Source organism: Centroberyx gerrardi, chromosome 16 (genome assembly GCF_048128805.1).
Source record: "Centroberyx gerrardi isolate f3 chromosome 16, fCenGer3.hap1.cur.20231027, whole genome shotgun sequence".
Taxonomy (NCBI): Eukaryota; Metazoa; Chordata; class Actinopteri; order Beryciformes; family Berycidae; genus Centroberyx; species Centroberyx gerrardi.
In genome coordinates, this window is record NC_136012.1 from 7,115,455 (window position 1) to 7,142,311 (window position 26,857).

The 26,857-nt window shown below is 40.6% G+C and overlaps 2 protein-coding genes across 5 annotated transcripts; both read right to left on the bottom strand.

Annotated features, from left to right (window-relative positions):
• Window positions 1-1,793: 1,793 nt before the first annotated feature.
• On the bottom strand, window positions 1,794-14,180 carry smad5 (SMAD family member 5). 2 transcript variants are annotated; one of them, XM_071927136.2, is made up of 7 exons: window positions 13,942-14,180; window positions 9,178-10,191; window positions 7,019-7,306; window positions 5,409-5,516; window positions 4,014-4,235; window positions 3,636-3,892; window positions 1,794-3,432 (listed from the first exon to the last, which is right to left on the bottom strand). In XM_071927136.2, the coding sequence occupies exons 2-7, from the start codon at window positions 9,578-9,580 to the stop codon at window positions 3,289-3,291; spliced, it is 1,422 nt and encodes a 473-aa protein (XP_071783237.1). In that variant the 5' UTR covers window positions 9,581-10,191; window positions 13,942-14,180; the 3' UTR covers window positions 1,794-3,288. The 2 variants fall into 2 exon arrangements, with proteins under 2 accessions (XP_071783237.1, XP_071783236.1); XM_071927135.2 differs by lacking the exon at window positions 13,942-14,180 and adding an exon at window positions 13,433-13,563.
• Window positions 14,181-19,014: 4,834 nt separating this feature from the next.
• Window positions 19,015-26,560, bottom strand: ap1ar (adaptor related protein complex 1 associated regulatory protein). 3 transcript variants are annotated; one of them, XM_071927159.1, is made up of 10 exons: window positions 26,370-26,560; window positions 25,405-25,453; window positions 25,289-25,315; window positions 24,973-24,998; window positions 24,726-24,822; window positions 24,366-24,464; window positions 22,934-22,995; window positions 21,910-21,983; window positions 21,693-21,815; window positions 19,015-20,440 (listed from the first exon to the last, which is right to left on the bottom strand). In XM_071927159.1, the coding sequence occupies exons 1-10, from the start codon at window positions 26,438-26,440 to the stop codon at window positions 20,169-20,171; spliced, it is 900 nt and encodes a 299-aa protein (XP_071783260.1). In that variant the 5' UTR covers window positions 26,441-26,560; the 3' UTR covers window positions 19,015-20,168. The 3 variants fall into 3 exon arrangements, with proteins under 3 accessions (XP_071783260.1, XP_071783259.1, XP_071783261.1); XM_071927158.1 differs by having other exon boundaries at window positions 22,934-22,998; XM_071927160.1 differs by lacking the exon at window positions 24,366-24,464.
• Between the last annotated feature and the right edge of the window lie 297 nt (window positions 26,561-26,857).

Consider the following 26,857-nt stretch of genomic DNA (forward strand, 5'->3'; position numbering starts at 1 on the left):
CACAGTGAGACCAAATTAGATCTTGCAGCTTCTACCATTATAATGATAAAACATAAAGTACAAATTGCCAGTAATCTATTTGGATGCTATACACACAAATTTACATAAGGAGAGCAATTAGGACCAATGATCCCTCTAAGCTGATAGTTTGATGACCATGTCTAATAATTTATCATATTGACTAAATAATATCTTTACCCTGTCTTCCTACAGCACTGCCTTTACTATACATTTTCACATTAATATAAGACTGGGTTTAAAAACACATCCAAAACCTGTCTCAATTAAATTATTTATCTGCAGAAATTAAAATCAGTTGTTTTAAACGTGCATAAAGATGAAAGTGCATTATGTTAAAATGCAATGTGGTTAAGTAAGCCATCAGTCCACACTTCCTGGCTAGGTTTCTGAAGGGAAACCTCATTCAAAACTGTAGAAACTAAAGAGGAAGTCACATTGGATGTAAAATGCTAAATCTTTTTTTTTTTTACAAACTGATGCAAGTTTGAATACACTACTTTGCATATATTACATTTAAATGTTAACTAACCATTGCTCCATTTTATGTCATACTGTGAGCTTACTTAAGTAAAATAAGCTCAGCAGAAAACTAGATTACACAAGCCACCAACACAATGCTCTCTGTAAACAACATGGTGTTAGGCTTATCATCAGTTATGCCTGTGAGTATGATTTTCTTCCCACGTTGCATACAGATTTATATAGGCTCACATTTTATTCATATGCCTCTTATGATGTGGCCCCTTTAAAGGGGCCCCATTACAGGAATTCAAATTTCCATCCATTTACATACATATATATTCAAAGATGTTTAATGAATGCATTTTTAAAATTTTATTTTGTTTGAGTAGTTGAAGTAAAAAGTTATTGAATTTTCAGAAATCCATTCGTTTTTAGGAGTAGTTTCAGACTTAATCCTTCCAGTCAGGCCAGTTTGAACTGGAGTCTCCACTCAGCAGGTTCACCTCATTTGAGCTAAACTGCATTTTTTTGCCAAACATCATGAAGAACATTATGCTCATTATAGTATATTTAAAAACACAATCATGATAATTGAATATAGGGCCTTTAATATGCCACAGCTGAATGATGGAGCTGCAATCAAGAGTCATATTTTGCATAATGTAAAGTGTATTGCCCTCTTATATTATGGACTATGGACAGTTATTGTACTGTGGATCAGCTTGAAGTATAGACACTCCTTTGCTGCAGTGTGCTGATTAAGGAAAAGGCTTTTCTTATCGAGTGCCCTGGTGTGAACTGTAGTTCCACAAAGATTATAGAGGGACTAGTGTATTATAGAGATTTCCTGTTTTTCATCAGTTCAAATTGTATAGCTTTATTAGACCAAATCATCTCAATGCTGAGACAGAAACTAACCTCTAGGTACATAACTGCTGTTACTGTAACACAATGTTCCAGCCTGGTGAGAGCTAAGAAAGTTCATATTCTTTAATCCATAGAGAAATAGAATGCAGGCTTCATGTATTCAACATTTCCACTGTTATAATACACTACTGCTATCCTTGTTTGCTTTGGTGTTGTTAGGGGTTGGCCATGGTAACATTAGCCTAAATCCATGATTACAGGGTGAAGTTAGATTATAATTTTAACAACAAAGACATATAAACAGCTGTTAAAACACTTTGGCAGACAAAATCTTTATTCAACATTGCATAATTGGTGGCCGAATATGCAGTCGAAATTGAGACATGCTTAAAGCCCTCGAATGAGACTCATATCTGTGAATAACTTTTAGTTTTTAGTGTAGAGTTTATGTTCTAAGAGACATTTTCAGTAAAACATGAGGGTGTCCAAACAGTCACATATCAGTGACGTACCATGATGAGTCAGGGAAAGCCTGACTTGCAAACCGTGATCATGGTTACAAATATCTTTCCTCCAAGACACTAAGAGTCGATGTAGAATAACTCGCGTCATCAAAATGGTGCTATATGCCTTGGCTTAGTCATGGAAAAGTCCTGGAATTGCGAGTATGATAAGGAAGTGCATGGAGGCAGCAGGTTTTATGCAATAGAACATTTCCTATAGGCAATTAATCACTGTTGGCTATTGCCTATCAGTCAAAATGTCAATCGTTTTCCCATCTTTCATGAAGTTATCTATATCTATTCAATCCATATACATGCCTAGTGTTATTTTCTTTTAGATCATGATTCAACAAACTGTCAGGTTCGTCATGTACCCTTAAGCGACAAGTCCTGTTTACATTCTCATCTTGCCAAGTATCACTAAAATACTAAAGGCAAAACAGGCAAGAGAACAAACAATCCTTGTTACCAAATTACCTGTGTTTATTTCATTGTGCTAATGAAGTCAATTATCTATCAACATAATGCCTTGGTACCCACACCAAAATTTAATATGCCTCCACAAAATCCATGAGTGCACAATATTGTTAATACAGTGAGTATGGAAAATACAGTCACTCTTTCACTGGAACTCGATAGTACAAACAAGAATCAGTAATGATGAAGTCCATTCTCTGATTATATCACAAATGACTACTTCTATTGCAATAGATGTAACATTCACAATGTTGTTAGCTTATGGCATGTTAAACTTGTTCAGTGATTGATCTCCCATATCAAAGACTATCAGGTTGGCATACATACTTTATTAAAAGGCAGTAGCTCAGTGTTTTGTTTCTAGAAGTAGAGGCTATAAAAAGGAAGCATTTGTTATATCTGAGCCTAATAGTAAACACAATTGGATCTATACCTTAATTGTAAATATCTGACATTTAGACAACAATGTAAGAAAAAAAAGAAAAGTGTTCAGTAAAATTCCAAGTTGTCTGACTGATGTAAGGCAGAGTAGTGATAAACAATTCTGTTTCATTCAAAAACTACACAGAGATAAAATCATTTGAGAAAACAATAAAACTTGATGCAAAAAAAAAAGAACTATTGACAGGTTCAAGCTTGACAGTCGTGCCCTCATTTGATGCAGATGTTGGTAGCGTTGTCAAGCGGTAGTGCGTCCATTTCATTGCTACTTGGGCTATTCCTCTCTCTCCAGGTGTTTGCTTGTAACATTACTCTGTTTTAACAACTGGATTCTGGCTGCTGCTGCTTTTTCTAGCCAGAGTTCAATATCCCCTCCCACAGTAAGTGTAAACAGTTCAGCCATTAAGACCACCTTAAATTATAAATCACTGAGGGGGGAAAAAAAAACACTTAAAAGTAACTGTTAAAAAAAAAAAATCTGTAAAAAGTATCTCCCGAGCTCCCAGGGGTCCCGTCATTAGGACACAGAGGAGATGGGGTTGAGAGGCGAGCCCATTTGTGTCAGCACCTTGTCCAGCCACTGGAGGGGCCCGTGCAGGTGCACCTCTATCCAGCAGGGGGTGCTAGTGACGTCCTGCCGGTGGTACTCGGCTCCCCAGCCCTGTGAAGAGGCAGAGCAAATTACAGGCCGATGACACTGATAATGAAGATGTCTGCCTTCAGTTCATATAAACGACTTTGATCAGCTGCACTATTACATGTTACGTTTGGTTGTTTCTAATGCACTCTTGTACATGAAACAGTCCCCTTGCTTTATTTTCTCCCCTGTCCTCCCTTTAGTTGCGTTTATAATGAGGCTCTCACCTTGACGAAGCTCATCCTGATGGTGCACATCTTGGTGAGCTCGTAGACGGCCTCGAAGCCGTGGTTGACTGACTGGGCCAGGAGCTGGGCGAACTCCTGGTTGTTGAAGATCTTGAGGCTGCAGCCGCTGGGGATCTTGCAGACGGTGGTGGGGTGGAAGCCGTGGTGGTAATTACAGTTACGGCTCTGGACAAAAATGCTGGTGTCGCTGAGGCACTCGGCGTATACCTCCCCGCCCACGTAGTACAGGTGCACTCCTGGTTAAGAGGGAGAGACGACTGGTGATCAAAGTATTCAAACCACAGTTACTTGAAGCAATGTAAAGCATTAATATCCATTTCTAAAGTGCTGTCTATGACTGTTAGTAATTAGTTCTACCTTTGCCAATGTGTCGGCGGGTGTTCTCGATAGTGGAGTTGCGGTTGACGTTGGACAGCAGGCCGAGGCAGAAGCGGTTCTTGTTGTTGGAGGGGTCAGTGAAGCCGTCCACAAGCACGCTGGTTGACGATGCGTGGTAAGCCTCGCCCACGCGATTGTTGAGTTCATAGTAGACAATGGAGCACCAGTGGCTGGGCTCCTCGTACTCCACTGGCTGCACATCTAGGAAGTTGCAAAACAGGTCAAGATAAGAACAGGTGAGTCATACACTTACTCACTGGCATCCAAACACATCAAAATCTGTTGTTTTAAGATCGTTTTAAGATCGTTTTAAGATGCAACCTGCACAGCAATATGCTTCAGTTACAGAGAATGGCAGTAAGCAGTCTAGGAAAATAGTTCCACATGGAGGACAGTGAGCAGTTTCACTACTATATATCAAATTGTCACTGCATTCCATTACTAGTGCGCACTTGTCTGCTGTTCTCAAAATCACAAAAGGAGAAACAGGCTCGATTAGTCATTAATATATCTATACAACTGAGCACCTCTCTGGAAGAAACTTCTCTAGACAATGTAACTTCTGGCAGGCTCTCTGGCAACACTGTTAGAGAAAATCTGCCCTGAATGGTTGACTAGCAAGACTAGACTAAATGTTAGTATTCCTTGTGTATTTATGTGATGAATGTGTATTAAGGATATTAGCCTCCTGTATTTACATTATTCCATTCTACATGCACATCCCACAGAGCAACAACACAGACTGAATATCAGGTAGGTCAAATCTACAATTCATCATAGGAATAAATCTACATATTCTGTGTTTACATTCATTTGCTGTAATATGAAAAGTTGTGTAGTCCATATAGAACAATTGCATCACAAATTATCTTGACTGCCTATACAACTATAACTGGAAGTATTTTGAAGTGCTAATAGTAAAGTCACTGAACTATTTAACCTTCAGCTGAAGTTCCCCTTCAAGGTAAGGAAAAAAACTTTGTGTGCTACATCTTTATCCATGTCTTTTTGAAGCCTTAAAACTTTGCGAATCTTTAAAACAATCTATTCATTTTAATATTCATAAAATGCAGAACTGAAGACAAGGGAGAAACAAAGGAGAGAAAACTGAAAGAGGTGGAACTTAAAGGGTTTTTACAATTGACTTGCGTGTTTTCATAAAAAAAAAAAATGAAAACAAAAACAATTTGCCACTGAAAATATCACTTGGTTGACAAAAAGTGTTGTTCATTGCAAATGTTGATGAAACATTGATTGGTTGTGCAATTTCCAAACTTTAAGGGCTGGAAACGCCCAAATTCATTATAGGAACCATGTGTAATCAAGAAACTGAAACTAGGATGAGGTCCTAAGTGTGCAGCTCGTCCTCCTCACCTCCTCTGGGCATGTTCTGAGGCACCAGGCTGCTGCTGGTCTCCATGGACTGGCTGTCCTGGCCCAGCTGCTCATCAGGGGGCATGTAGGCTGGGGGTGGGGTGTCAGCTGAGACATTAAGAGAGCAGTTAGAGAGGATGAGACCAGTTGTTGCTGCTGGCAAATGGTCTTACACACACACATGGAAACACACACACACACACACACACACACACACACACAGAAGTCTCCCAAGAGTCAAACAATCATCACAGGATCTGTCCCCCGGAAACGGTGTCAGATTTCACATATCCGTCACTTGCTAAACCACATGCTAAACCAACCATTCCCGGCAGAGCTGCAACTTGAGCTTTTCAAGCCCATATTCTGGAACACAGGAAAAAGACTGTTTTCAATAAAAAAAACAAATGCAGAAAACCCCCACCTAGGCGGCAGTGAGAAAATGCGGTGAGCACGGTGCATGAGTTTAGACAATGACGATCGGGGCTATTCAGCACAATTAAGCTCAACTTGAATCCTAAGCTGCCATTAAAAACTTAGCTTCCTTCTGCCTGACTGCCTGCAGCCACTGGATGTGTGCATCAGCAGATCTGGCCCGGAGCAGAATAGAGCAGCAGTCACCGGACACACACACAGCGGCATACAGTCACACCCACACCCACTCATACACACACATACAATCTCAACAGTCCAGGTTACTTCTCCAATGCATTGACACGGTTGGACGGGACAGGAGGGAATTTCTTTTTTGAGTGCTATTCCTGCATGTTGGTTATATCTATTCTGTGTTCAACTCAGTAAAAATGAAGAAGTGCAGCCTGGTCTACTGAGTTACAGCCTTGACAGCAGCCAGCAGCCCTGGCTCTGGTGGACACTGCTTAGCTGGCATTTCCTTTGTTCCCATTTCAGGGGTGTAACTTGATTTGGATGGATATAATAACTCGACCTGGTTAGAATACTGTTAACAAGCTTGAAACACTTTTCTTTGATGAAATGCACCTTGCATGGATATAGACCACCACTAAGATAAAGATGGACTCAAAGATTTTGTGATCATCATTTCTTTTCTGGAACATGTTAAGACATGTCTTAACAAAGTTTTGCATGCACAAGTTTGAAAAATTATTTGTATTAAAAGTTATTGATTTGATTTATTAAACTCAAAATGCCCCTTAGTTCAACAGGGAGTGTTCATTTATGTCATGAATGTCTATGTTAAGGAATTCTAATAGATTTGACTTCCCTCATCCCTTGCAACAGTTGACTGCTGAATTCAAATAATACCATGGTTGGCATTTGCAAATACACACTTCATACCATTGTTTTCCCACAGTTATTGAGTGACATGATATGAATACGAAACTGGATTCAGCTGGAACTTTGGTCTGTTGTCGCAAAATTGTCGACTGCATTTTAAATAACTGTTTTTTCCTTTCTAATTTCGGCCCTACTCTACGCAACTTGATGGAAAAAAAAAAATTCTCACTAGAGACCAGTGTTAATTAAGTGTCAGTGAGCCGCCTTGTTGGCTGGGCGACAGCTACGATCAAGAAAAACACAATAGCTTGGCTCCATGCCCTGGGTTAGGTGTGTGAGTGTACATGGTGTACCTGGGAGCTGGAATGGACTGGAGGGCCCCGAGCTGGCAGGAGAGTTGGGGTAGGTGCCGCTGCTGGCTGGGGAGGGGGGGTAAGGGGAGTTGGGAGAGATGGGGAAGGAGCCCCCGCCGCCACCACCGCTGCCGCTGCTGCCCCCGCTGTGTGGCTGCTGGAAGGATTCGGGGAAGGTGGCGTTCAGGGGCATGTGCGGCTCGTTGTGGGTGAGGTTGCGGAACTGTACCAGCAGGCTGTGCTGAGGGTTGAATTCGCTGTGCCGTGGCACCAGGACAGGAGGGAGCACTGGATGGCAGGGAGAGAGAAGAAGAAGACGGGGGAGGGAGGAAAACAGAGGAAGAATAAGGGGTTGGGAGGTGGAGAGAGACAGACAGTGAGTGTTACCATTTAGAAAGCTAATTGATCATTATGTGTAGCGTAGGGTCTATGTCCACCCGACACCCCGTTTCATGAGAAAACCCATTTGAATTGTGGCGTTCTTGTACTTAAATGCTTGTTTCCCTGTTAATGATGTATCCTTTCCATTATTAACAAGGAAATGCATCCAATTCTTTGATCAGCAGACTCTTGATAATTAGACCTACTGCACACAAAAGAATACGGGTATCACAAATACTTAAACCACTGTAGGGCCAAAATATGTCATAATATTTCTTTCACCTACAGCAGGCGACAGGTGCGTAGGAGAGGACTGGGAAGCCGGCAGAACATACAAAGAGACACCCGCACACTGTCTATACTTGCAATTAAAACATTTATTTGAAAAATAGTAACGTTTCAGTACTGAGACCTTCGTCAGGCAAATTTTTCCCCAAACAGGCAAATCATTTAGTTTTCCCAAAACAAATCAAGACTGTTGTGGCACGTTTTTTCTAACAAAATTGTCATGATGCAGCTTTCAGTTATAGTCTATTATCATCCAATTTCGATTGCAAAATTGTTTATAATACTGAAAATATATATTATATATAATATATTATAATATATTCTTTTCACAGAACAGCAACAAACAGCATAGCCTAACTGCTCCATACTCATTGTGTAGAATCATACCAGCATACCCTAAAATACAGTATACTGCCCAACCTTAAGAACCCTGCATTCCTAAAAAGGCCATTGTATGCCTTCGTGAAGATCTAGCCACAGAGATCATATAGATTTAATTTTATTTTCAATTATGCAAAAAGGATATTGTGCATTTCCCCAGCCTTGATTTTCATCTACTAACTGCCTGTAAGCGTCACGGCCCCAAGGCTGTCCCACCAAAACTACCCAGTGAGCTTTGGTTTAAACGATATGACGTGTAGTCTCTTCTGACTGACATGTGATCCCCGGCCTTGAAACGGTCAATACAGAGCTGGCAATCCCAAGTCAGGCTAGTGTCACAGCCTGGGCCAAATTCAAAAAGGCTGTCCTTTGGGTCATCCGTGAGCATATGTGATGTTGTGTGTGAGTGACAGAAGGAGAGAGAGAGAGGGTGGTGGTGGGAAAGTGTTGGGAGTTTAGTCAGAGTGGAATATGCATTTAGCAAGCCGCTCTCTGATGCCACACCCCATCTGGAGTGCCTGAGGCATATAATCTAATAAGACTCAAAAAGAGCTAGTGATATTGATTTTCTGTGAAATGGAGGGGGGTGGGTAGAACAGGCCTGTGTGATGACAGCCCTGCCTCCTGACCTTTGTGGATTTGTTTACCAGCTCCACAGCCTGCTCAGGGCTCTAGCTAAGGGATGAGCACAACTCCACACTGTTGTAATCTGTTAGTATGTAGCTGCTGCTACCCAGTAATCAATAAAACTGTTTGTCACTGTTTTCTTTCCTATGTATTACAAACATTAGAAATTATTAGATTTGGTTACTATATTTCAGGAAAGCTTTTATTTTCATTAACACGTTAACATGTTTTTAAGAGTTTAGCCTCAAGTTTGAGGAAATCTGTCAATATAAAAATAGCTTGAAGCTGTTGATTTAAACATCATTTGTTTCAATGGGTCCCTACTTTAGCTTTAAGGGTAAATGCTGCTTCCACTATGGTTAAAAGCTGATGTGTAGGAGAGAATATGCATTATACAAAAAGGAAAGCAGCCTCGCTCACTGTGAAAACAGTATGGACAACAACATGCAGTCAAGTCACTATTCGTTAGCAGAAATACCTACCAGGACTCTCCACTCTCTTGTAGTGATACGGGTTGATGCAGACCTCCTTCTGTTTGGAGCCAAACGGGTATTCACACACCTCCAGGGGCTTCAGCTCATGGTGGGACTGAAGGTCGGGCCAGCGCCACACGCGACAGTAGATTACATGAGGCAGGCCTTTCCTGTGGGACACCTGCAGCCGGCCGTCCAGCGATCTTGGGATGGTCACGCACTTGCTGGGCTGCCCGGGGCTGCTCAGCGCTTTCTCAAGGTCCTCCATGGCGCCTTTCTTCTTCTTCAGCTTCTTCACCAGTGCGTCCACCGCCTTCTCCGCCCATTTCTCCTCCTCGTCGCCCTGCTTCCAGCCGAGGAGGCGTTTGACCGCTGGGCTCGTGAAGGAGAAGAGACTGGACATGGAGGTCATGCCGGACGCTGTAGCGTAGGGAAAAGGGAGGAACTATATATATATATATATGGTGATTGGCTACACTAGGAAGACAGACTGATCTGACCGAGGGGACTACGGGGTACCGAGTCACCGGTTGACGCTCTCCAACTGCCGTCAGCAGGCTAAAAGTGTGTATGAGCGTGCGGTCAACAAGGGAAACTCTACTTGAGTGTGTGAATGCGTGTGTGTGTGTGTAGGAGAGGCCAGTAGAGATGAGGGGTGGGGAAGGGGAGAGGAGGCTTTAGCCTTGTCTGACCAAGGACAGGAAGCGAGGGGAGGGAGGGGAGGCAGCAAGCAGGACGCAGCTGCTGCTGCTCAGGAAGGGCCCTGCAGCAAGCTGTCCGGAGCTGGGTCACCACCACTGATGGGAGGGGGGGGGGGGGGGGGGGGCGCAGTCCGCAGGAGTTGAGATCAGGACTGCTGCCTAACAGACACGCCGCAGCAGGTCTCACCAATACAAGTCAACGGGCTCAAAAATAAGGAAGGGACCACTTCTCATCGACGACTCCCAGCTTCTCTCTGTCTTGGCTTGACTCTCCCACCAATGCACAGTCAGTGTTTTAGTCCATGGGCTTTCTGCAGAACAGCTGAAAAAGATAAGATACATATAGACGTCATTAACACATTCATTTGTTTGGTAAGGCTGATATTTGGATCAAAAAGCTTGAGTTCCTGAGATATTTAAATCAGAAAAAACAACAACAAAAAAACATTCATGAATGTCTGAACCACAGTAACACACACACACACACTATTTTACAAACACTACTTTTGTCAAGCTACAGCCTGATTAAAAAAAACCTTTGTCCTCCTTTAAGATCTGACACTTCATTTCCATAAAGAGCCTGAGTCTTGTAGAAACTAGGATGACTCAATTATCTGATGGGTGTTGTATATAGAACTTGCAGACAGTCATGGATATGGAAAGACAATCATGTAGAAACACACTCATGCAGCCAAACAAATGGCCTGACAGACACACAAAGAAGGTTGACAGGCTGGTCTATCAGACAGTGTGTGAAAGGATAACAATATGTTCTGTAATGTGAAACTCTGCAGTATTAAAATCTGCCATAGATACCGTCATAAAACAATTAGTGAAAATGCCATCAAACAGTGAATTAGTGAAAATGTGAAGTGACTGGCAGAGATGCCTCCCTCAAGCTTCTCTTACAACATACCATTGAAGCCGAAAGTGTTTCAAACCATGCTAAATAGTCTTATAGATGTAGAACTACACTTACTAGACTAACACTAACATTTTATTGCAAGTCATACTGTGATATGATACTTTGTCCACATCATGCAGCCCTAGCAAGCAGACAGCCAGACAGAGGCTAGACAGATACAGTAGGGCAGACAGCCTGCAGCAGCAGCAGCAGCTGTTTGAGGGCTTGTGAAGCCGGCCCCAGCCGAAAAGGATGTGACCACAAAGAGCAGCTTCCTCCCTCATCCCATCTCTGCCCCGATCCCTCCCTTCCAGCACACAGCTGTCCAACAGCACTGCACCCACTTCCATGGCTCATTGTTCTACATTCACATGAAAGCAGAAGGAAACCTCCCTCAAGTAGGATAGCTCGGCCTATTAAGCAAAATGTTATCAGCCTGTAAATGTTATGAGTTCTTCTGACATTCACCAGACTATGTTCCAACAGTTGTTTCCACAAAGCCCAGTCAGAGAGCCAGACACAACTAGGCCTCTTAGACTGGATCACCAATGATTCATCAGTTCACCATACAGGGTGAGCAATGACAAGAAACACATTTCAAAATAAAGGCCTGTCCAACTGTCTGTGACGAGTAAAAACATATTGTTTGATGAACATATAACAGTGGCCTGAATGGACACCTGAAAAAGGTCATGCAGACAAAAACATCACAATGGCAGAAAACAGAGATTGGAATGATTAACCAAATTCAGATGAAGCTGATCGACTCCAAAAACTGATAACAGTTCACACTGATAGCTCTCTGCTTTTTCAGCATCAAGTGCTATCATTCAAATCCATCTTGTGCTCAACACAGGCAATGCTGCAGCTCACACCAAATCCAAATTTCCATGTATACAAAGTCACATTTCCAGCCGGGGGGGGGGGGGGGGGGGGGGGAGAGAGAGAATCTGAACTGCTAGTTGATACCAAACTTAATGAACAGTGCTAAGATTAAGTAAGACCAATATGAAAGAGTTTTATTTTGGTCCGTCTTACAACAATCAAAATTAATTCACCTAAGCTTATCTGACTGAACAAGAGTCGTCTGCCTGACAGTTAGTATTCTTATGCTATGTCTATGATTAAATGTCTCCCACCTACAACACAGTACTTAATAAAAACATCCTAATCAAAACAGACAAACACAACATATGGAATAAGTTGTATGTTTGGCATTGATGTGATTCATTTCAAATCAGTCAGAACTTATCGGTAACTTTTTCAACCAAGATGTCATTTTCCACTTTTGGACAAGGTATTCTATCTTCCAAGAAAATAAATCTGTTCAATCTGTTAATGTCAACAACTGAAGCAGGCTAATACATGCTGTTTCTTGAGGCTGTACTAGATTAACAAGGCAACCTTGGTTTCCTAAACACTTGCATGGGGCAACCCGATGCCACCCCAAGAACCATTCTGAATTTATATGATCACAGCCAAAACACAAGGTCGATACCTTTAAAGCACAACAAGAAGTGGCTCTTGGCCATTTGTACTATTTTCATGCATTTTAACAGTTGAGGTCACAGGATATTTGCAGCTTCCAACACAGCATAACATGTCAAGAATCTTTTGGGGAAACACTAAGATAGGCCTATACCTCATAGTGAGCATCATACTCCTTTGAAGCTTCTACCAAAGCCAAAAACTAATCCATACACATTCAAGAGAAGAGAGAAGGGAATTAGATGTGGCAAACGACAGAGAAATGTATCTCCAAGACATTGCTACACTGGCGTGCAAAACTCCATCAGTGTTTATCACAGTTTGGTCTCTTTGAAGTCTTTGATGTTACACTAATGCAATTCTGATGTTCGTGCATTAAAAAGTTTTCCTAAAACACAAATCATTGGAAAAGTCCAGAAATATGATGTCATTGAACTGTGTTCACAAAACTAGTGGCCTATCCACTTCTGAAATGCTTGACAAACACAGAGTACAGGAAGCAGACAATATGGAAGGGTGATTCGATGATTAGTAAGCACCCCCCCCCCCCCCCCCCCAAAAAAAAAAAAAAATGCAAGAGACAGAGAGAAAGGGAAACAGAAAAACAGATTTAACGTCAGATGAACTCCAAACTGTTGTTAAAAAACAACTTTAAATTAAAAATTGCTGCTCTTCTCCAAAAGTACCGCGACATCACCCACAGACAACTACACACAAGTACAGTTACATTAGGTAGCTACCTAATGTAGGTAACCTAGCGAACTTGCTAACTAGCTTAGCTAACATAACAAGCTACAGTTTGCTTAGCTTAAATTTAAATTGTATGACACCTCAACCACTAACGTTACTTAACAGTTCAAGAGTCTTACATTAACTATTAGACTGCTTTTGAAAGAACATTTTAACTTCCTTTGAATTCTAACTTAGCAAGCTAAAGTTTTCTACCTCTTAGTGGCTAACTTTACCCCTCCTCCTCCATTCCACAGAAACTTTTTCAACCACTTCTCTCAGCTAAAGCTAAGTTATGCTAGCTAGCTAACTGTTAGCCCACCCGTCCGAGGGAAAGTGGCGAGCCTCTACCCAGCGTAGCCTGCTGATGTATCGGTAGTTGATTTCTACTCTTTTAAACCTCCTCCTCTACACTGGATTTAGCCATCATTTATTCACATACCCTTAACAATGGACGCAAGCCTCCTTAATCCCCTTTCTCTTGGCTGCGCAGGCTACAGTTCCTTCTTTCTTAAAGGTTTTCTGTCGTTTTTCCACTGCTTTCCCCCTCAGTCTCCCCATGCCATGTCCTCCTGCTCCTGGAGACGAGTAGACTGGAGAGGCGGAGTGCATATCCCTCCGCTATACTGACAAACTAGTACTCGCTTTTGGTGTTACAGTTACAATAGATTCAACGGCCAAAATGTTGGTGTATACCAAATGTCAATTACAGTTTTTGTAAGTTGTTCAAAAAAGTAGTTGCATACAAAAAATTCAGTGGCCTATTTTTCAGAGCATGGATCAGCTTTACTAAGGCATAGGTTAGAAAACGTTTCAGTGAAAAGACGAACTTTCCCCCCCTGCATAGGTCATAAACGTCAAAAGTAAATGCAGCAACTGATCTTGCGACAAAATAAAAACGTCTTTTTCATGCGTTTCTAATGTTTCGGGGTATGAAGTTGGAGTTCTTACAGGTTGTGCTGCGGCTCTGGAACGTCTCACAAGTTGTTGGCTCCACTCTGTCTGGAGCGCTGCGGCGTTGTTGTATATTGTTAGGCAGTTGTCCCTTGTTGTAGTCAATTGTCCGAAGCTTCAACAGTCCTCCACGTTGGCCATTTACTAAACTTTAATTACTCAGACTCAGAAGTATTATTCAACCGCCATTCGCCGGAGTGAAGACGCTATATTCCAGCAGCAGAGTGTTGGAGTGTGGATTCTTCTATCAATCTTCAGATTCCATGTGAAATTCAGTCTCCAAGTGACATATCCAACCACTAGTGGGCAACCTACCTTCACGTTAAGAGCTGTTGCAGTATACTTGAGGCATTTCTGATGTTTTTACTTGGAGATCATCATAAGACAAACAGCAATCATAAAAAAAATCAATTATGCTTTCACAAGCGCATTAATATTATATTATAATATTAATGTAACTTACATCAGTTTGATACTAATTACTGTAATGTGTATAGGCTACTGGTGGTTCCCATGCAGTTTTGATTTAAATATTCCATACTTTTCCAAGATCTTAATTTCTTGACTGGATCTGAAGAATATAGTTGGTGTTCAATGAATTGTATCCTAACAGTCATATCAATCTGTAGATGAAGATTATTCTCCACAACTCATGTTGTATGTGAGATGACAGGGGACCTAAAACTATAGAAAATGTGCAATTCAAAACGAATTAACTTCTCCCACATATTAAATTCAAATGGCACCAAAATTGATACACATAATCTTTAGACGGTAAACATGAAAACTTTAATAAGGTTTTTAAAAATGTCAAAAATCGAGTCCACAGTCAACTCTCCCACAGCTAGAAACCATCATCAAGAGACAAATCTTGGAGCTACTTGGAGCGAGTGGGAGTGATTTTTTTAGGAACATGGACACATTTTCTTGTTCTTATCTATAAGCACTAAAAAGAAAATACAGATTGTAGCAACTGATTATGTAATAACTTCTGGATAATGTAGTAACTTAATAAAATCTCCCCCTAAATGGATCAGAAAAGTAATAAAAACCTGTTAATGTAATCAAATACATTAGATTGTTACATTAACTGGTGATTATTAGGCTACTTCATAAGGGGTGTAACATATTGTTAACTGATATAATAATAATATTGGCTAATAATATAACAACTCAAGTTACTACATTCTTATTAATCTTAATAGTTATTACATTATAACTCAATATTATTATTACTGTACATCATCAGTTAAAAATGTCACACCTCTTATGTAGTAAGAGGTAATGTAATAATATGATAATGTAGTAATATGATATAATTACAGGTTTTATATAATTTTTATATAATTTTTTATACTAATTTGTGTTGTTACGTTTGAGTTGTTAGGTTCTTGTTATGTTATCCAGCAGTTATTACAGTATCAGTTGCTATAAACCTTATTTGGATGCAAAAGCTCAAATAAACATACAATGAATTTACAGCAGCAGTCTCCCATTATGTGTCAGTGGGAGCTGGCAAAAAATCCACATTGCCAGCAGTGACAGTGGATCCTCAGGGCAACTAAGATTGGAGGTTGACTGCTCCTCAACATCCTAGGAAATGAAAATGTTTTATCTGAATGAAATGTTGCTTTAAAGCAATATTTGCTGAGGCAGCTAATATCAGTGTTTGACTACTTATGAAATCACTGGAGGTGTGTCGGCTAAAAAGTGAAAGATTGTTTTTAAGTGGATTCTTGTTTTTATTTTGTCTCCATCTTTGTTGCTAAGCGCTCATTGCTGTTTCTGCACTGCTCTTCCCAGAGATCACCTGTCAATCAAACAGTGTGGGCAGAGCTTGGATTTTCTGTTGATGCAGTTTGAGTTTCTTTTCTTTGTCTGTTCAGTCATGGTGGCTATCACTGCTCATGCTAACTACCCAGTTCTTCTTCTGTTTATTCCAAACAAACCGGAAACGTAAAACGCATTCCCTCCTGAGTACCAGAGGATTTTTCCCAGAAAAGAGCTACCAGACACCGAGTGTTTAGAACAGCAAATGGAAAAACTTTCATGAACTGGCTATAGGTTGAATCACTACTGTGTTATAACAATCAGCAACAGACAGTTGAAAATGGACATTAATTCATATGAAAATGTCACAGAGTATTATTTTAAAATGGAGACCCATTCCAGCAATTGAGTGTATTGTCACCTGCTTCTCTTGGCTTTATTTGCTTGTTTCAGTACAGAATCCTGCTTCAGGTTTTCAAGTGTGTCTGTGCTGCGGCAACTGTGACCAATAAAAGCAAACTGCTCAGAATGCTGTATTTTGTGAGTATCGCAATTTCATTCGTTGGAATACCTTTCATTTCATTTACCAATTTCTTGAGTCAACCCTCAAATATTTGCATATTGTAGTAAACAATCAGTTAGTCATGAACACACTGGCAGGGCCATTTCAGCTAGTTAATTCCATTTATTTTTTTTGTCTCATTTCATCAGTTTGCTTTTTGGATTTACTTGACAGCGATACATTAGTGCCTCTAATGAGATAACATGCCATTTCCCCAAAGCTAAAATGCCATAGTGCAGTATGCCGTTAAGAGGATTTTAAATACATTCTAAATAAACTGAGGAGGCAGACATTGGTAGTTTGTCCTCAATCAAGTCGTACTATGCTGGGAACCATACAAATAAGCAAATGGTCCGAGTGATTTACCAGTACCAAGTTTTATAAAAATGACTAAGTCTACAATCTAATTGATACACTTTGGTGGATGACCTTACAGTGATATAAACTGTGTCCATTTGTAGTATGGATACCCCCTGAAGGGAGTCAAACCCCTGACCCATAGTAGTGCCATGCTTTATAAAGGACCACAACCCACTAAGAAATACATACAGTATAGTAGTGGTGTAAAAAGTAGAGGTAGCTCCATCTTCCAAGGTGTACAATACATGTCATACAATATGGCCTACACCTCTAGTTAAAGTGATATTTCACTTTTGTAGAACATTGTCACAGCCTTCTGCAAACAGGTTACTGCTAGAAAAGTAGAATCAAGATCACAGAATGAAATAGTAGCACCTGGATCTACTTTTTGTTTATAGATGATTTTTTTTACAATCAGTTTTCAAACTAAAAGCAGGTGGTGCTGCCTGTGGGTCTCTACCAATTACTTTTGTTTTCCATCCATGGCCTCTTATATAGGTATATGCACCAAAAAAAATAAAGATCAAAATGTTCTACCAATGTGAAATATCACTTTAAGGATGACAAATACGCAGGTGACCAATTGCTTCCTTTGCCCAACAGGTTACAAGACCAGTTAAGGTAACGGTGATGATGTTCCAGTTAAACAATGACACTTAAAATGTACAAAATCCCAGCAGCACTTAATACCCCATGTGCACTAAGCTATTAACATTATCAGGAAATGTATGTGATGCCCAAGACATTTTACTATACTTTATTCTTCCTCAGGCTCATTTGTGACAAGGAATGTTCAGTTTACAGTTTTTACAGAAAACTACAGTGATTAATCAGAGATCATGAAATCACAGCAAAATTGTGTCAAAACATAATGTTTCCATGTGTTAAAAACAATACTCTTTAAATTAGAATATACACTCAAATTACTAAGATGCCATTAAATAGTGATGTAAAATTCTCTGCAAAATATCCTATGTCTCCTCCGCAGAGTCCAACGTTAGTGCACAGGAAGGAATTCACAATCCAACTGTCAGATCAGTTTCCTCATAGCGGTATTGTAAGAGTGAAGGAAAACGCTTCAGTGAATGTCTAAGAGCCGATAACACACTACAGTCCACCACACATTTGAGTGCAACCAGAAAACTGCACTCGATTCAAACAGATTAAATTGATTGCGCAATCATATAAGATGAGTACAGAACCTGGAAAAAAAAACAAAAAAAAAACAGCAATCTGAGGAATCTAAGTTTTATGCAGAAAGCAGAAAGCAGAAAGAGAAAAGCAGATTCCTTTGGAGAGAAGCGTTGGATCAATCAAAGTTTGGGCCGTAGTTTGAAATTGGATGCAAAAAGACCCAGGTCATTAAATGTGGAGATGATCACTCTCCAAAAATATTTTTTGTCTGCACAATCATTTTTTTAAATTCTCCTTTTGTTACAATTCATTATATTCCCAGTATAGTCAGAGGTGAAAACGGGACGGAAGGGAGTCACTGCGTTCTAGTTGAGACTGAACACAAAAAGGCTCGGATTGCATTTCAGAAACGATGACATGAAAAGTTAACGCTTAACAATGATTTGTCTCCTGAAATAAACCCCGAAATGCCAGCAACCAATCAGAGATCAGCAGTGTCTTGTTTCTCTGTGAAGTTTGTAAACAAAGTGATCTTTATCGAGATAAAGATTGTCTCCTGTTATGTTCTACTGTTGTTGTATATTCTCCAATTATTCTCCTGTATTTCAGAGCAATTATTCTCATTGATCGCTAAAGAAGTGACAACTCTCCGTCTCATTTCGCTCTCACTTGCATCTCTAATCCTCAGACAGCATCAATCTGGTGCTTGCCAATTCACATTGTATGTATGTTATACACTGCTATATACTGATAATATTACCGATCCGTAATAATAAACACCGTCTGTCTCTGGGGCAACTGATGTGCAGTGTGATGGTGAGTTTCCAGACTTTTTCAAAAATTTCTTCAGTACTTTTTTGTGTTTTTCCATACTTTTTAAGACATGTAAATCATTTTCCAGACGTTTCCAGACCTTTGTGGGAACGCTGGTTATAAAAATTTGACCCAGAGAGCTTAAAAACTACAATTGAGGTTTCAAGATATGCAGCATAGAAATTGGCACTCTATGAACAAGGCCAGTGAAAAAACAGCAGTCCTGGAATATCTCACTAGGCCACTATGAAAAGAAGGCTAGGCCCGAGTCACTGTATGTGCTTACTTGTGTGTTGCATTGTAAAGTTTCTCTTGTTTTCAGATGATTCACTATGGGAATTCTGCCTATTTAGAACATAATAGTAGCATGTTTTATTATTTCAAAGTTATTGCACAAGAAATTACTGTAAATAAGAATACTAGAATACTGTAAATAACTAAAAAAGGAACTTGCAATTCAACGCCAAACTACTGTCACTGCAGTCTAAGTAGGTTTGCACTATAGTTTTGAATGGTGATGATCCAAAAGGTCAAAATTTATACGTCCATAACATAATCATTTTATTTGATTGTGTCACAGACAGATAAGTGGTTGAGGAGAGAGGAGAGTATGCAGACTGAAGGAAGTGAACTCAGAAGTGTTCTACAATATTGGTCTAAATATGATGTAGATTTGTAAAGCTTCAGGTCAGATAAGGGGCTAATGAGGGATGTGGCTTAACACTTTAGCATCCAATTGTCATTTTCTAGATAGTTTTGACAAAAACTATTTCATTAAAGCATGAACGTAACATGAAACTCCAAATTTGTAAGAATTTATAAATCATCTTCACTGTTGATTGTTCGGAAACAGAAAGGAAAGGAGGACGAGCAAATTCAAATGAAAGAATCAAACAAAAAAGAGCAGAGAGAGTGCAAGACAGAATGAGTGACAGAAAGGACAGCGAGTCAGTTCTGAATAAGTTGAGCTTTTGACACTGCAGCTATACTGATTTACCAATATCACGTCATTAACATACGTTTATCTTCTTTGCCATCATGCAATAACTTTATAAAATTAAACAGCTGAAAGCAGAAAATAATTGATTTAATTCTGCAAACTGCATGAATTCTATTTAATAGATGATCGTATGACCAGTGACCGCCAGACAGTGAAAAGTGGCCATTTCCATCACTGAGTATAGTACACTGCTCTGTCTAAAGCATCCTCATGCTTTTGCAATAGACAGCTTCATTTTGAAGTAGCTGCTGTATTATAACCTGGGCATTTTGCACTGCAGTTAAGCACTTATTGAATATTTCCAGTTGCACTGATTCAAATGGAAATTGATGGTAATTGATCAGTTGAAGTTACAATGCGTAAAATGGTAGCAAACAAAGGCACTGAAAAACGGAGTACTTGTTTGTCAAAACGTCACTACACTGTAGTGTCTGTAGTGAAGTACACAACATATTCCTGTAGCATCAGAGTCCAAAGGTACAGTAGAAGAAGAGCAATGAAGAAACTTCCATTTGATGAGGCAAAAAGCTGGTGAGCTTTGACATGAAGAGGGCACGAGAAAAACGGTTCCTTTGGTTGCGGACACTATCTGTCCTGGGCGTCGGACCTGAGGCCGCTGTCCAGCGCGTCCTCAGAGGGAGTGTCTAGGACGGGATTGACGAAACCATCAAATTCAGTGTCTGCATTGTCCTCTGCGTGGGTACTCACAAAATCATTCTCCCACTCCAGAGCGTTGGAGTCCTCGGAGGCCGAGGGCGGGCCGCTGTTGGCCTGCTTGCCGCCGGGCCTCAGGGCCGCGCGCAGGATGTCCTCCTCCGTCCGGGACCTCTCCCAGGCTGGAACCGCACGGTTGATCCCTGCAAGACAAGGGCGGCGGCTTTCACTATGACAGCAGAGAGGTGTCAAAGTCTCTACGAGCTTCTGTCAAAGGCAAACACACTGCTACATGGGGAGTCCTGGTGGCTCAGAATGGTTGAGGCGCTTTCCATGTACCTGCAGACTGACTTTTTACATTTTAATACCAGTTAAAAAGGAAATTGCAGACCAATTTTGCAACTAAATTAAACATTAAAGGAAAACAACGGTAAACCTATGAGCATAGACAGTAGAGAAACTGTGCCCCAAGAAACAACTAAATTTTAAAGACTTCCTAAGCTGAATTTAAGACTTAAAGAGTAACTGAACCCCAAACCCAAATTTGTGGTGAAGCCTGGTGAAAAGTAGGGTACTGAACTGGCCATCTGCTATTGGCTGATCTTTGGTGCCAGGTGATGTCACCACGAGTTGTACTCTATAAAAGATGACATCACTTGGCACCAAAGATCAGCCAATAGCAGAAGGCCAGTTCAGTACCCTACTTTTCACCATTAGGTGTCAGGCTTCACCACAGATTTGGGTTTAGGGTTTAGTTACTCTTTAAAATGCTATATTTAACTGTATTCATGTCTTTTAAGGCCCTGAGGTTAGATAAAGAAAATTAAAAACTTTTTCAGGATCTGCAGATAGTGTCTGCAGGTGCCACGGTGTTCTACAAGAAAAACACTTGATTTCAAATTCACAAGTTGTCAGTCAGCAATCATCAAAGTGATGTGTCTGTGCCAAAGGTGTCTATTTAATAACTACAGTATAATCTGTGAAAATAACTGCCAATACTTGTCGTAGTGGGGAAAAAATATGGATTTGCCCACAATTTGCGGCACCATCAGGAATTTGTTTCTGCAGAATGACAACCAGAGATCCTCACTTGTTTCACATCCAGCATTAATACATGTGCGTGGGACCTGTGAGGAGGGCTTACGCATATGAGATATATGCAATGTGCACAGATGGTCTGCTCTTCCTCCTCCTCCTCTGCTAAAGTGTTGTGGAAAAATGAAAACAAGCACAGTTGGGAAATAACCCCAGTGCTGGGGCGGAGGCAGAGATAGAGCCAACTCCGTCCCTTGGTGTGATCGCATGTCTAAAGCTCAGTCAAATGTTAAAACAATGTCTATCAACATTGTTTCCACTTTGTGGCCGAGGAGTTGAAGGCAACACTCAAGGTGAGCGGGCAAGTCAGCGGCTTAGCTAGAGATACCGTTCAAATGTGAGCAAAAGGGAAACACCCACCCTCCTCATCCTCCCACTCTAGGTCCAGTGAGGTCCCGTCGTCGTTGGTGGAGCGGGTCTTGGTGGTGAAGTCCCAGCTGCACTCCGTGTTGGGAGTCACCACGTTCGTCTCGGAGGGAAGCCCTGACAGCAAACACAACCAATTATTAAAACCTTAGCTTAGATGCTGTGTATATTGTTTACAGTGAATATGATGAAGTGTGGAAAGCTCACTCACTGTTGCTCCTGAAGGCTTCTGACTGGGCTTTTACATTCTGGAGGTAGACGTCAAAATCTTCCCCAGGGGTTTGTCTGGAACAACAGGCCATGATGATATCAACACAACAGAGTTAGTACATTCACTAGGCCACAACATAATGACACTAAACCTAATATACTGCGCAATACTGGCTAGGAAGACAGAATTGCATGTACAATATAAGCTATCACAGAACTCAGTCCAGTTAGTTGCTGGTGGCCTGAAGAAAACCTCCTGTTGGGGTTTTTAAGGACATCTGGCCGAACAACTGTCTTCACATTTGGAAGAGATGAGAACTAACACGTTGCTCAGCTTTGTGAATGCTGGCTCTGTTAAGTACCGCAGCAATGTGTAATGAGAATTTGTGAGCTTGTGGCTCCCTTCTGGCAAAGTGAAAAAAAAAAATGTTATTAAGTTGTGGATGCTGAGATTGGATACCTTGTAATGTTTTAATATCTGTTCTGCTCTGCAGCCTACGCTCTGCTCTGCTGCAGTAAAAGAATGTGTGAGTACACATCTTTAAAACAGTATTTCTACTGAGAACTTAAAGGGGCAATGCGTAAGATTTTTACCAGCACATAGCACCAAATGACCATAATATATATGCGGGGCGTTGATAGGGTTGTTGATCAATACCAGTGACTCACCAATTACATCGCCAAATGTTGAGATTTATAGCTTTCAAAACTCACTTTCTGTCATGTACTCTGTTTAGCTAGCTTACTCCTCTCTATTGTGAAAATGTGACTTTTTGTTTGTGTCAATTACAGGCCACTGTAGCTCAAAGGCCCAGGAGGATCTCAGGAGTGAGGGGAGAAAATAAGTTCTATTGATGCTGTTGCAATCCCTCCCGGTCAGCAACACAGGTTGATAAAGGTCAGAGATTACTTAATGCCCCTTTAAGTGCATATTATGTCTTCTAAAACCCATGCACGACCTCCTGACAGCAATCTGTCCTCAGCTCCAGAGCTATTCAGGTGTCTATTGAACTTATGTTACTCACTTTCTTTGCTGAGTTTCACCACCAGCGCCATCTGCTCTACCCCGTGTCCTTTGGGCGGCCAGCTGCTTGCAAAGAGAACACAGCCCAAGTAAAAAAATATCAATCACAGGTTCCAGCTATCAAAATACAGAGTTTATTCATAAGAGCACACCTATAAACAGGTTTGTTGCCATCTAGGAAACATGCAAGCAAATATGTTCAACAAAACAAAGCAATGAGAGCTAGAAAAGCAGTGGAATGTGGCATGAAAAGCAATAATCTCAATCTTTGAATTGTTTCCCCCACTAAAACTCAATACACAAAAATAGGAAATCACGATATTTACAGACAAATCATACTGAGATTTTTTTTTTTGTAGAATGCTGTAACTGTCATATGAACTGCAATACATGTGGACAGAGCTACTTCTACAGTTTTCAGCACATAATTGCCAAAAAATGTGAAGGAAAGAATCAGGCACTAACGTTTATTGTTTCAATTTAATTTAAGTCTTTCCCAAACTTGTTAGAGGTATTCCAAACAGCATCAGGATATCTGATTAGGAGACCAAACACTGTTTTCTCCAATATGAAAATTGTAGTCAGTATTACAATTAGTTTTTTAGTTTGGCATTATGTCTATCTCACCCCTGATGTGTTAGCCATGCTACAGCTCAGAAAGAAGCAAGCAAGAGAGAATCAGAGCCGGATGATTGAGCCAAGTATTATTTTCTGAGTAATTATCTAAGTATACTATCATAACTCTCTGGGCAGCTGTAGTCTTAATAAGCAGATATAGCCATTACAATTCCAAAACTCAAAATTTCTCTGTCCATGCTGTCTATGTGACTCTATGGTTTTATTTTATAACTGCAATCACTGTCTGACAAAAGTTTATGTCATTTTTCATTGCTTTTACTTGTAGTGTAGTGGCACTTCAGTCCTCCAAATAACAGCTTGTGTTGTGAATCATCTGCTGACTATTGTACGTCCTGCACTGTCTCTGTACCATGTGTGCTGGTATGTACTGATGTCACTATATGAGCCGTCAATATTCTTGTAACAACAGAAATACCTGCACATTTATTGTACTTGGCAAATTAAGTGATTCTGATTCTGTTAGCGTTCCTTAATGAAATCAATAGGTTTAGATTGCAGCTACTGTGTGCCATTTGGTTTTGAATGATGATAAGGAATCCAAACAATGCTAACACGTTTTTTCTAGGTAACTGAAGAAGCCTATTACATGAAAAGTACAGGTTAATAAGGAAAAAAGCAACAGACTAAAGTTGAAAACATCAGTGTCCCTTTAAGGCAGAGTAGGCCAGGGACTTGGGAATGCTGGGTAGCCTCTGCACAGGGCCAATAGGTCAGAGGAGCAGTGGTTTAGCCAAGCAGTAAGGTAAATTGGCCGTATCAGGGCCAGCAGAAGGGAGCGCTCAGTGCCGCCTCACCTCCTTCAACTTTCGCTCACGTGCCAACCTGGCGGCCTCACGCTGGGCGGCATTTCTAGCCTCCTCTTCTAGCCTTAACTTCTCCTCTTGTTCCTCTAACTGAGCAGAAATAACACAAATGAAACAAACAAAAACACAGAACAAAAAAGGATTAAAAAACAGAAAAAAAAACCAATGCAGCAACTTAAAAAAGCAAAAATAGGTCTAAAACACAAAAGGAAATTATGGAGGCTAGTTCCTTAGGACAGTACATTAATCTAACGACAACGACTTCCAAACTACAAAGAGAAACATAAAAGCTACATTGCTTGTTTATATATTTGAGCGCTCAGCTATGCTCCTTCTTAAATTGTGTCTTACCTCCACTTGAATCTTCTGGTCTATCAAGGTCTGCTTGTCAGAGATTGCAGCATAGCGGTGTTCCTTGAGGTGCTTGATCTCATCTTCATTGATTGGCCTATCAAAATAACAACAAAAACATACTTAAAACCAAATGTTGGGAACTGGAATATTGCCTCCAACTTGTGAATTCTTCTGTCAAAGAATACCCATGATAAAGAATCTACAATCCACTCTAAAACACAAAAGTTCACACTAGTTTACATACCTTGGGCAGGGCTGCGGGCTCTCAGCCTGCAATGAAACAAACAGAAATTAAATGTGGCTTTGCACTGATGAGGATGGTCATCAGTGGGATATCTGATGGGAGTTTGGAAGTATATCGATCCTATGAGGAGCACCAGTGTAATGCAGCTTTTAATTAGGCTACATACCTAACAAAACACATTATGCAGTGAATGTAGGCAGGTCATAAATAGTGCAACAATAATAGAGATGAGAGAAAACTGACTACTTATTGAGTTATTGAAGGCTCTGTGACTAAATGGGTCGTAACATCATATAACAAGGATGGCCACACTTACCTCATCGCTTTCTACGAGGTTTTCAAACTGCAAAATCAAAGATTACAATGAGTCAAATAAAATGATAGTCCATCATTCAGCAAGAAAGCAACTGCTCGACAATGTACAATTCATACCTCTATTGTGTAATGCTCCCCAGTGGTACTGCTTCTGAAATATTTTGACCTGTATAAATAATTAAGAGAACATTACCACAGTGACAATCATCTGAAAACCTTTTCAAACCCTTTTCCTTTCAGACAGACATTTAAATGCACTTAAGGGGGGTGATAGTTTAACTAGTCAATCATAAACATGGCCATTTCCTTTTTAAAATTGGACATCCACTGTAGAAATGAATGAGAGTAATGTTTCCAAATAGCTAAAACCCTGAAAAACACCTGAAAGCTGTCTGGCAGCTCCCATATGTAAACATGTGTAACTGAATAAATGTAAAGTAGTCATTTGCACAGACAGCCCTCCCTGGGGAAATAATGTAAAAAAGGCAAAGGATAATGTAAACTAAGACAACCTAAAAATGCAGCATTCAATTTAAAGTTGGCTGAATAACTGAAGGCAAATGACACCAGAAACAGACAGCTGAAACCCTCTGCATGATCAAATATCAGGATTGAGACTCTACATGGTGTAAATATTAATGTACAATCAATGCCAAAGGCCTGACCAATATGGTAGCTGCTACAAAAATAGCTCCAATTCAGTCTGTGCTTCACACTTGTACTCTCACAAGACCTACTGTATGTCAAGACTATTGACAATAGGGGTGGGGTCTTAATTCCCTAAAGGCACTAACTGGCTGCAATGCTTCTTCGTGCAGGTTTTTACACCAAAAAACACTATGGGAGCACAACCAGTAGCTGACCGACTGGCCATTACTCCCCCAGCTGTTGCTTTATTAGTTAGCTAACATACAGAGCTGTCAATAAGTCTACTTGGCACACTATGGTACGCTAGCTAACCAAGCTGCTAGCTAGCCAAACTGTTGGCTAGCAGCAACTGGAGACGCTGGTTCAGATGATGCTGGCAGGCTAGCTCACCTTACACAGCAGCTAGCAGCTAGCTAATGAGAGGTTTCTCTTACCCGCCTCCCCTCTGGATCCTGTTGGCTTCTCTTCTGAAGAACCCAGCACAGTATGCCCAGCAGTTTCCCATCGCATTGTCAAATACTACTATTACCTAGCTGCCTAGCTAGTTTTCTACTGAAAGCTGACGGTGCAATAAAGTAGCTACATCCACACTCCCAAGTCCAAAATATTAACCACAGTTCTCCTCTCCTACTTCCTCATCTTCCTTCCTCTACGCCGGATTTGACGGCAGGCCGGCCAAAGAGGAATACCGCCACCTACTGTCTTCTCCCGGTAGTTTCTGGAAGAGTGGACCAGTCATCTACACCAGTGGCGGATGGAAGATAAAAACACTTAGTTAACTCCTCTTAATTAGGGGTCCAAGTACATAGTGCTGGAACCCTATTTGCTGGAAATCTTTTTTCTTTCTCCATGCAGTTCTCACAGCATGGAGCCATTTTGTGGTTATTTTCTGTTATTTTTTGATGGCTGAAGACAGGTCTCC